This window comes from Eulemur rufifrons, chromosome 14, assembly GCF_041146395.1.
Source record: "Eulemur rufifrons isolate Redbay chromosome 14, OSU_ERuf_1, whole genome shotgun sequence".
NCBI classification, from domain to species: domain Eukaryota; kingdom Metazoa; phylum Chordata; class Mammalia; order Primates; family Lemuridae; genus Eulemur; species Eulemur rufifrons.
This window is the reverse complement of record NC_090996.1, coordinates 1,693,255-1,704,188: the sequence shown is the minus strand read 5'-3', so window position 1 is coordinate 1,704,188 and position 10,934 is coordinate 1,693,255. Positions and strand designations below refer to the sequence as shown.

General features: G+C 55.3%; 1 protein-coding gene across 1 annotated transcript; it reads right to left on the bottom strand.

Moving 5' to 3' along the window:
* Nucleotides 1-14: 14 nt before the first annotated feature.
* SLC5A2 (solute carrier family 5 member 2) lies at nt 15-6,970 on the bottom strand. Its single transcript, XM_069486105.1, has 14 exons — nt 6,831-6,970; nt 5,838-5,909; nt 5,660-5,764; nt 4,637-4,801; nt 4,231-4,336; nt 3,582-3,662; nt 3,200-3,429; nt 2,748-2,883; nt 2,421-2,528; nt 2,127-2,277; nt 1,822-1,990; nt 1,529-1,744; nt 586-712; nt 15-500 (listed from the first exon to the last, which is right to left on the bottom strand). The coding sequence occupies exons 1-14, from the start codon at nt 6,954-6,956 to the stop codon at nt 274-276; spliced, it is 2,019 nt and encodes a 672-aa protein (XP_069342206.1). The 5' UTR covers nt 6,957-6,970; the 3' UTR covers nt 15-273.
* Nucleotides 6,971-10,934: the final 3,964 nt, after the last annotated feature.

The following is a 10,934-nucleotide window of genomic DNA, read 5'->3' as shown; positions in this document are numbered from 1 at the left end:
CCACAGCAGGCTGTGGGAAAGGCAGCTTTATTTCTGCTTAGGGGAGCTGCTATGGCAGATTGGCCAAGGCCTCATGGGAAGTGACTGCCAGTCAGATAGACTGGGCCCCAGGAGGAGATAAGGCAGAGAAAAAGAGAACCAGGAGCCTCCCACCCCACTGCTGCCCTTTCCCCTTTTCTGGGGACCACTGCAGGCCACCCGTTCCCACTTATTGTGAGGATGAGGGATGAGCCCTGCCCTTGCTGTGGTTTCTGTTATCCAACACAGTTGGCCTTAGGCATAGAAGCCCCAGAGGAACACCGCCACGGTCATCATGAGCAGGGCGTTGAGGTTGACCACACGGGCCCAGCGTGGGTCCTCGCTGATATCCTCCAGCTGCCTGGCTGCTATAGCCGCCTCCTCCTGGGTAGGGGGTGGAGGACCAGCTGCCCCACCCCTGCTCATTCCACAGAACCAGAGCAGACACTGGCGGAATAGGCTTGGTGATGGGGACTGTGACTCTGGGAGAAATTGAAGCTCCACAGTTAGTTCGCAGGAACTTGGCTGCCCCATCTCCCCGGCCCTCGTCCCCAGACAGTGCCTTACCCTCCATCTGCACCGCGTGCTCTGGGCTCCCATTCTGTACAGGGAGCGACGCGCCTTGCAGCTCATCAGCATCCAGGTCCTCTCGTTCCTCCTTGCTGTTCCGGAGACTGAAAACCAGGCGGTGGAGCTGGGGAGTGATGGGAGCAGGGACCAAGTGGGCGTTCTGTCCCCTCACACCAAGCTCTAAAGTGTCCTGTCCACGCTGGCACAGCAGCCCTTTCCCTACCTTCCCTTACCTCACTCTGTCCAGTCTGCACACCTAGCAGGAGGCTCGGCTCTCAAAAACTCCACCTTCCATAGCTGCCCCTTCCCCTCACGCTAAACCCCAAGCTCCTCAGCTTGGAGTTTAAAGCCATTGGCCCTGCTCCCCCTGCCGTTCTCACCTCAAGTCTCCTGTCTACACCCAGAGTGTCGTACTTTAGACTCTGGTCTTACAGTCCTGCCAACACAGTGTCCCTTCCTGTGGGTATTTGCTCACAGTTCCTCCTACTGCCTTGGAATCCTGTCCGTCCTTCGAGGCCCAGGTCTTTTGCAGGCACCCACCCCACCACCATAAGCCCTGCCCCAGAGTAGCACGAAACCAAACCTGTTCAGGGGGCTTTCAAGATGGTACTCTGTCCCTCTCAGCCACTAGTCAGATCCTGTGTTTTGAGTCCCAAAGGCCATGCCAAGGATGGGCTTTGGTGGGCTCTAACTGCCAACTCACCAAAATCTTTAAGCCACCTCTCCCCAGACCACTTCAAATAAATGGTATTTAAATTAAAATGTGCTTGCTCTGCAAATGCAGCTTCCACCTAAACTCCCAGCCTGCTCCCCTCAACCCTCAGTGTAGAGAAATGCCTGTTCTCCTCACTGGGTGTTCCTGGAAGCAGACCGGCATGGCTGCTCTAGCCCACACAGTGCTTGTTTAGGGCACCCAGCCCATCCAGAAGCCGGCACTTACATGCTTTCGAGGGATGGGTGCAGTGCACAGAGAGACTATGAGAATGAGGAGGCTGGAACAGAGGAAGAGCACGATGGCAAAGTAGAGGTAGTGCACGCCACAGAGGAGCGCTGGGCATGCCGAGGGCCGCACACAGCTGCCAGTGCCAAAGGAGAACTCAGGAATAAGGCGTGCCAGGCCCATCAGCAGGCCCCCAGTCAGTCCCCAGAAGGCACCCTGCAGGGGAGACAAGGTCAGCAAGCACAGGATGTCCAAGCCCTGCCCCAAGTTTGCAGCGAGCACACACCACTCACCTTCTCGTTCACGCGGGGCACAAAGAGCGCCAGCAGGAAGACAGCAAACACGGGCGGCGCCAAGTAGCTGGAAACTGACTGGATGTAATCGAAGAGCTGCCCACCCTGTGCTGCCTGCACCACGGGTAGCCAGGCCACTGACACGGCCACGACGAACACCACCCAGAGCCTGCAGCAGGAGGTCATCAAGAAATCTCACCCAGGACCCTCCTGTCCTCTCCCCACAACCCTGCAGCTGCTCCACGCCCACCGTGCGCTGATTCATGGAACAGGAGAGGGGGAGGAGGGGGCAACCCGGCCTGCACCTTCCCACTAGCAGCAGCTCCCGGTCGCCGGCACGGGGCCGCAGGCGTGTGTAGATGTCCATGGTGAAAAGCGTGCTGCTGCTGTTAAAGATCGAGGCCAGCGAGGACATGAGCGCCGCCAGCATGACGGCCAGCATGAGTCCGCGCAGACCTGCAGGCCGACAGGAGCTGTGTGGTTGGAGTCACCAGTGTCCCGCGCGATGTGGGCTTGGCAAGGGGTGGCCCGTCCCGGCAGCAGTGGCCGCAGCGCCCCTGCACCTGTGAGCAAGGGGCAACCCAGGTGCCTGCCCTCACCGTTGGGCATGAGCTTCACGACGAGCCGCGGGTAGGCGATGTTGGAGCAGCCCACCTCAGTGCCACACACACGCTTACACACCTCAGGCACCACACATGCCACTTCGTCTGCGAGAAAGAGGCCACGGTCGGGAACTAGCATCCCTGAAGTGGGGACTGGGAATCCTAGCAGAGGAGAGACGGGACCCCTTGTGGGAGGCAGGAGTAGGCGGCCAGTCAGCAAGTCTTGGGAGGATGATGGAAATGGAAGATGGGCACCTGGGTCTTTGCACAAGAAAGGGGCCGGATGGACATAGGACTCGGGCTGGGCGGGGGTGCAGACGTTACCCGGGTACAGAATGCGGCTGATCATGCCTGGCATGACCATGAGGAACATGGGCATCAGCTTCAGATAGCCGCACAAGATGCAGCCCGCCTTGATGTGGGTCAGGCTCTTCCCGGCCAGGCAGCGCTGCACTATGACCTGCAGGGAGGGCGTTCAGCTACCTGCGTACGGTACTCCGACCCCTCAGGCCGTGCCTCAACCCGCCAAGCCCCCCACCTTCCGCTAACTTGTGCCCGCCTGTGGCTCAGTGGTACCCCAAATTCAGCTGCATTCTCAGACCTTGCCACTGGAGTGCGCCCCATCGAGTGTAGCCCGACCCGGGCCGGGTTCCGCCCCCTCAGACCACACCTTCGACCTAGCCCCGGGGGTGGGTTCGGGCCCCAGCATCCAGCTCCGCCCCAGCGGCTACGGTTCTGCCCCAGCCTCGCTCCGGACTCGAGCCCTGACCCCGCACCTGGTCGCTGCACCAGTACCAGCCCGAGACGATGGTGAGCCCTAGGATCACCGCGGGCCACGGCAGGTCCCCCGTCACAGGGTCCCGAAGCAGGTGGTAGGAGTCGGGCCGGGGTCGATAGCAGGAGCTGGAGATGTTGCCCACGGCCGGATCCTCGGACACCGTCAGCGAAGTCATTGCCCCCAGGTATTTGTGGAAGAGACCCGAATACCCGCCCACCTCGTGGAAGGCTGAGCGGGCAAGGCCGTCAGGGGACCCGGCACCAGGGCCAAGGCCCTCCTTGGGACCCGCATGCCAGAGACGAGGGATGTCCCTGCTCCCGCGCTGCGAGCTCTGCGGCCCGTGACTTCCGCGCCCCTCCCCCATTGGCTGAGCCCCATACCGTAACCCATGAGGATGAAGGACCCCCCGAGAATGACGAAGGTCTGCACGGTATCTGTGTACATCAGCGCTGCCAGCCCTCCTGCAACAGGCCTGGGTCAGTGGGGACAGCCTGGCTCCTGATCTCACAGGCAGGCCAGCCCTAGCGCGTATGGTGTCTTTGTGAGGTCTGTGTAGTAAGAGGGGGTGACTCCCAAGGTTCCATTCTCAGCTCCATCCCTTCTCTGGAAGGGCCCCTGTCGCTGGCCTGGGCACCAGCTCCTGCCTACTGTGGTCCCCATCCAACCTCAGGTCCCGCCCTAGGACCCTCTGAACCGCACTGGAATTGGCCAGAGATCTCAGAAACTGGCTAAGTCCGCTCTCCTGTGTGTTCAAGGGGGACAAGAGCTGCTAAATTATCTTTTTCCCCCAGTCCCCACTCAGGCCCAGCATGGGTTCTCAGCTCTGAACTTGCAGTGCAAATCCAACGGAAAGTAGGGAGAGGAAGAGTTTGCCTTCCAAAGATTTAGTTCCTTCTCCTGCGTGGACCACATCACATGTTCAAACCTCTGCATCCCGCTTTCCTCTGGTGGCTCCTTTAAACCCTGCCCACAGCTCCCAGCACGTATCCCAGGCCCACTCCCTTCCCTAACCTAAGCCCCTGTCAGCACCTGTCACGGTGTAAATCATGGTGATGACCAGCAGCGCGATGACGGAGGCGTATATGTTCCAGCCCAGAGCCTGCTGAATGAATACTGCCCCGGAGAACATGTCCACCTTGGGGGAAGGAGCAAGCACGAAGGTCAGGACCCAGGGGTCAGGGCAGTGACCCAGGCTCACCTCCTGCCCAGGCCATGACCCTACTGGCCACGCCTCAAAAGTTCCCTTATTTTTTGATGGCCTGACCTTCCCAGGTCCCAGGCACTGTGGCTGCGGCCCCAGAGACCTATTGCTTCCAGGCCCTGCCTCCATGTTTCTTACAGCGACTTCTACGTGGTGCCACACCCTCCAGGGCTCTCTATAGCCTTCCACTTGGTGGCTCCGCCCTTCGAGCCCCCCATCCCGCCCACAGCTCACCGAGATCTTGGTGAAGATGTACAGAAAAAGCGAAAGCATAGACAAGTAGAGGCGGATACGATGGCCGCCAAAGCGCTTGCGTAGGTACTGCGGCATTGTAATGACACCTGCCGTCAAGTACACCGGAGCAAAGAGCCAGCCGAGTAGCAGCACCACGAACAGCGCCTGTGGGTACAGCAAGACAGCTGAGGGTGACCCTGTGACTGAGGTTTTGCCGTGAGCCTGCCTTCACCCCTGAAGGATCTGAGAGACCTTCTCTTCATGAATATCCCACTCCAAGGCAAGTGGCCCTGGGAAGGGTTACACTTGGGGCCCAACTGCAGTCGGTGGCCCTGGGCATTAAGGAATGCACCCTCCTGTGCACTTAACTAGAGCCCTCCTTGCCCTCCCAGGCCATCACCCCTGGCCAGTCCCTCCCAAGATGGCCCCTATGTTCCCCCACCCCCTCTCTAGCATATGAACCCAAGCACAGAATCCTCAGACTGACCCCAGCCTCTGCCAGGCAGTGCCAGGCAGTGCCGCCTTTCCTCTCTTCTCCACCCAACCCAAACCTTTTGTCCCTCAAGGCTCAGCTTAGAGGCCTCCTCCTCCAGGAAGCCTGAGCTCAAAGCTCTGATCTCCCCAACGCTCCGAGGTGAGCCTCAGTCCCAGAGCTTTGTCTCCTCTTCTCAACTCCAGGAGATCCTCCTAGACCACAGCATCAGCGAGCAACAGGCGTTTCCCTATCATTGAGGCTCACCCCACTTCAGAGAGGTGTAAATCAAGGCCCACAGAGAGGAATGGCTGGTACAGGCTCACACAGCAAGTCAGGAGCAGGACCTGTGCCTGCTCGGAAAGTGGTTGTCACATGCATACCTCTGCCTCCAAGATGGATGTGTGACTCTCACTCCCAACCCAACCATACCCACAGTTGGGAAGTCCCACCTCCAATCTCGTATCCCCTCTGCCTGGAGCTTCCCCAAGGTGTGACCTTTCCAGGGGTTCCCACTGGGGCTGGGGCTATTGGCAAAAAGGGGGCCTCACATTCCACTCAAATCCAGCCACAGCCAAGCCGCTTGCAGCACCAGTCCCTGCCAGGCCCACAAAGTGGCCGCTGCCGATGTTGCTGGCGAAGAGAGAGGCCCCAACCTGTGGCCAGAGGGGGCTGTCAGCCAGGCTGCTTCTGCAGGCCCGCTCCCGCTCATGGCCCAGCGCCGCTCACCGGCCACCACGCCATGCTTCGTCCCGCCAGGAAGTAGCCGCCGACAGTGCCTCTGTTGGTTCTGCACATAGACTGGGGGACAGCGGCAGGGAGAGACCTGGGTTTGGGGCACATCTTCGGACCTCATTAGCCTTCTCAACACATTCCTCAGCCTTGTTTCAGGCTGAAGATTAACCAGCACTCAGCTCCACTGATTGTTTGCACCCCCACCCCCAACCTCCTCCCAGACACCCAGAGCAACCAGGCCCTAATCCCCTGTCTGGGCACCCAAGTCTTCTATAATTTTTTTTTTTTTTTTTTTTTTTTGAGACAGAGTCTCCCTCTGTTGCCTGGGCTAGAGTGCCGTGGCGTCAGCCTAGCTCACTGCAACCTCAAACTCCTGGGCTCAAGCGATCCTCCTGCCTCAGCCTCTAAGTAGCTGAGACTACAGGCATGCACCACCATGCCCTGCTAATTTTTTCTATATATTTTTTAGTTGTCCAGCTAATTTCTTTCTTTCTTTCTTTTCTTTTCTTTTCTTTTTTTTTAGTAGAAACGGGGTCCCGCTCTTGGTCAGGCTGGTCTTGAACTGCTGAGCTCAAATGATCCGCCCGCCTTGGCCTCCCAGAGTGCTAGGATTATAGGCGTAAGCCACCATGCCCGGCATGACCCAAGTCTTAATGTGGCTGGAGTTGGCTGGACTTTCCTGGGGGCCTTGGATGTGGGCTGCTGGTCAGCCATCATGTGAACATGGGAACCAGGATCTCACTAAGGATGCTGACTCTGACAAAAAACCATTGACCCCCTTACCTAGTACAATCCAAAGGTGGGAAGACAAGGAATTAATGTTGTCTGGGCCTCCCTGAGGCCCTCAAAAGACCTGCTTGCCCCTCAGAGCCCTGGGTTTCTCCCTCAAAGATCCAGGCATCCTTCCCCCATCTAGGCAGTCTCTCTGAGACTTTTCCCCCAGACCCCAAAAGCCCAGCCCCCATTAGGACCCCCTCAATTTCTCACCCACAAGCCAACACCAATGACCAGCAGGAAATAAGCAGCAATGACCAGGATATCAGCAGGATTGTCAATTAGGACCCTCTGGACCTCTGGCTCTGGTGCCAAGCTTGCCTCCGTGTGTTCCTCCATTCTACCCAGGATCTGCCCCTTGCGGGACCGGGCCCTGGGCTCCCCCAGGAGAAGGATTAATGGTTACCTCAGGGGCAGTGAGCCGACAAGTCCCCCAGGTCTCGTCCCCCCTCCCCAGCTTTGTTTAGCTGAATCAGGTCATATCAAGGCCCAAGGCTGGTCCTGGGGAGCTGGGCCCTTTCAAGTTCAGGAGCACTTGTTCCTGGGCCTTAGCTTCCACCCTCTCCCCAGTGCCCCAGACTCAAAATTGCCTCTTTCTTTCCCTAAAAATGCATACCTTCAGCCTCTACCTAGGGAGCCTGGCTGAGCCAGCCCCCTGGTTTTGACTAATACAGAAGAATCATTTTCAAACCCAAATCTGACAGTGTCACTCCCCTCCTCAGAAGCCCTCCATGGCTCCCCATCACACTCAGGAGGAAGCACAAACTCTTCAGCCCGATTTCCAAGGCCTGCCACTCCCTGACTCCTGCTCACCCTTCCCCTTGTTTCTCCACACCAAATCTAGAGCGAAGTCACATTTCCTGTCCCATTCCCTGAACCTATGCAGCCTAGATAGTTTCTTTTTTTTCTTTCCTTCCTTCCTTTCTTTCTCTCTCTTTCCTTCCTTCCTTCCCTCCCTCTCTCTTTCTTTCTGTCTGTCTGTCTCCTTTCCCCTCAATCTTTTGCATAAACTGTGCCTTCTGCTTAGATTGCCCGCCTGCCTCCCAAATGGCCAACTCCTCAGCCCTCAGTGCCCAGCCTGTCACCTCTTTAAGAAAGACTTTTCTGATACAGTTCTGAGCACACTGCGCGGGCCTTGTTGGATCCAGGTCTGTCTCCTCAACAGACTAGAGACTCCTCAGGAGCTGAGACTGATCTGATTCATCTCTGCAGTCCCACTGCACAGCCCAGGGCTGGACAAAAGAAGTGAGGGGATTGGTTATTAATAATATCTGTATGTCTGCCTTTCTAGAAGAATTGACCAGACTTGGATGTTGGGGAACAGTCTGATTATGGCAGTTGCAGTCATCCCTGAGATGGGAAAGACAGAAAAATATTTTAAGGGAAAATGATGAGTTTTGTTTAGAAAGTAACTTAGTTTGGGTTCCTTCAAAAGCAGACCCTGAAACAAGAATTTGGATGCAAGGACATTACCGCGGAAGTGATCCCAGCAAGGACTGGGAGGGAGAGAAGTGGGACAAAAAAGGAGAAAAGCCAGGAAAGAGTATGTTGTTGAACAAGTTATAACTGAACCCCAGGGAGGACCCCCGTGACACTATAGAGGACACACCACAGAAATGACCCTAAGGGGCCAGGAAGTTGGGGTATTCACCAATTCCTATTTCTCACTAGTTGAAAGCTGGGAAAAACTCTCACATTTCAGGCATACCATGTACATGGAGCACACTCCCTCCTCCAGAGACTACCTCAGGCAGCTCTGGAAGCAGCTGGGGAGTCTGGGTGTTTGGGAACTGTCTGTCTGTGACTTTCTAAGTGGGCCAAGTGGATAGGGGCAGGGCACCCACACTGTCTGCTTCAGGCGATGATGAATTTGAAGTGCCGGAGAGAAATCCAGGAACAAAAAACCACAATGAGATATCACTTAACTCCAGTGAGAATGGCTTTTATCAAAAAGTCCCAAAACAACAAATGTTGGTGTGGATGTGGAGAGATGGGAACACTCATACACTGCTGGTGAGACTGCAAACTAGTGCAACCTCTGTGGAAAGTCATATGGAGATATCTCAAAGAGCTAAAAGTAGACCTACCATTTGATCCAGCAATCCCACTACTGGGCATCTACCCAAAGGAAAAAAAGACATCTGCACTCGAATGTTTATAGCGGCACAATTCGCAATTGCAAAGATGTGAAACAACCCAAGTGCCCATCAGTACATGAGTGGATTAATAAAATGTGGTGTATGTATACCGTGGAGTTCTACTCTGTCACAAAAAAACAATGATGATCTAGTACCTCTTGTATTATAGTGGATGGAGCTGGAGCCAATTCTTCTAAGTGAAGTATCACAAGAATGGAAAAACAAGCACCACATGTACTTACCATTAAATTGGTACTAATTGATCGACACTTTTGCACACATATGGAAGTAAAACATTCATCAGGTGTCGGCAGGTGGGAGGGGGAGGAAGGGATGTGTATATTCACACCCAATGGGTGCGGTGTGCACTGTCTGGGGGATGGGCATGCTTGTAGCTCTGACTCAGGCAATGCAAAGGTGATCTATGTAACCTAAACGTTTGTACCCCTGTAATTTTCTGAACTTAAAAAAATAGAAATCCAGGAACAAGTGTCAGAGGACACATTTGGGTTATAGGCACTTAAAATAAAACCCCCTCACCGTGGACTACAAGGCCCATGATGATGTGACATCTATTTCCTCTTTGACCTCATCTCCTACCCTCCCCATTTCTTGCTCTAATCCAGCCACACTGGCCGCCTTTCCTTTCTCCCAATATGTCAAACTCTGTCCTGCCCGCTGGCCTTTGTGCTCGCTGTCTCCTCTGCCTGGACTGCTCTCCTCGGGCTGTTCGCCTGGCTGCCCCTTCTCAGCCTTCAAGCCTCAGCTTAGACACTACATTTCACTGCGCCTTCTCTGACTACCTGGTTGAAGAAATCCTTTCCCCGCCTTCTCTGTCTTAGTTCTCTATTTTTTCCTTCTCACTCCTCCTCCTCCTTTCCTTTCTTCCTTGTTCCTTCTTTCCTTAACAAACATTTGTTGAGCATCTGCTTGGCATTAGACACTATTCTAGACAATGGTCAGCAAAACAAACATGTTACCTGCTCTCGGGAGCTTTTGCTCATTTCAGAATCAGACATAAGCAATCAACAAATAAACACCTACTTACAATAGTGATAAGTGCTATGAAGGAACTTGGGAGGTGCCATGGGGTGGAAATCAGGGGAAGGGTTGGCTTTACCTAGGTGGTCAGGGAAGGCCCCATTCCTTCATCACACTTGTCACTTGTATACTGGTTTGTCATGTCTGCTCTGTTAGACTTCAGCTCCCTGAGGGCAAGAAGCATATCTACCTGGTTCCTCATTGCCTCCCCAGAGCCTGGCACAGCAAGTGCTCAATAAACACTTGGTGAATGAATGGATCAAGACCAGAGGTGGCCAATTTGGGCATCCTCAAGATAGGGAGGTGGTTCCATGCCAGGGCCTGGGCGCACTGCCCAGGAGAATGTGTGAAAAGGGATGAGCAGGAGACCTTGGAAGACCAAGGGAGTGGAGCCTCTAAAAGGAAAAGGTCTAGGGGTCTGCCAGTGCCTAGGGCTGAGACCTCACCTTTGTCTCTTGCCCACACGTGCTCGCCTTGGCTGCTAGCTCTTCCTGATGCCAGCATGGAAAGGCCTCTGAGGATCCATCATTTCCAGCACCAAAAGCCCCTGTTGTCTGGGCCCAGGAGTCTAGGCCCCTTCCCTAGGGAACTGCAGGGTCCAAGGTGAAAGTTCTGGGATGCAAAAAGGCCCTTGAGGCTCGAGGACTTAGATAGAACCTGAACTCCCCCATACCTGAAAACCCTGGCCCCACCCTTCACTGCTAGGACTTAGCTCAGGTGTCACCTCCCCCAGGAAGCCTTCCTTGACTCCCAATCTGGGCTAGAAGCTTCCTTCTGGCCCCTACATTCCCCAGTGCTTCCCTCAGTCACTGCCCTGGCCACACCAAGTGTCATCCTCTGTCTCCTTGGCCAGCCTGGGGCTCTCCGGGGCAGTGACTGCCCAGGCCTGACTCATCTGTGGACCCAGCACCACCCAGCACAGGGCTGAGCCAGGAAAAGTCTCAGGCAGTGACTGGTGAACCAATAGCGAAAGTAAATAATAACTCTGGACATGCTGACTGGCCTACCTTGACGTGGATATTTCAGGGTGGGGGAAGAAAGGGTTAAGCTGGGCCCTGACTACATGAAAGCTACAGGTGATTAGAGATGTTGTGGGTCAATACTAGTCAGAGGGAAACTGTACCTTACTGCCCAGATC

Coding starts and splice junctions, on each gene's coding strand:
- SLC5A2 (XM_069486105.1), bottom strand. CDS start 6,956: ATGGAGGAACACACGGAGGCAAGCTTGGCACCAGAGCCAGAGGTCCAG. Junction 5,765..5,837: donor GAAGCATGGCGTGGTGGCCG/GTGAGCGGCGCT, acceptor CTCTGGCCACAG/GTTGGGGCCTCTCTCTTCGC. Junction 713..1,528: donor CACCCATCCCTCGAAAGCAT/GTAAGTGCCGGC, acceptor ATCACTCCCCAG/CTCCACCGCCTGGTTTTCAG.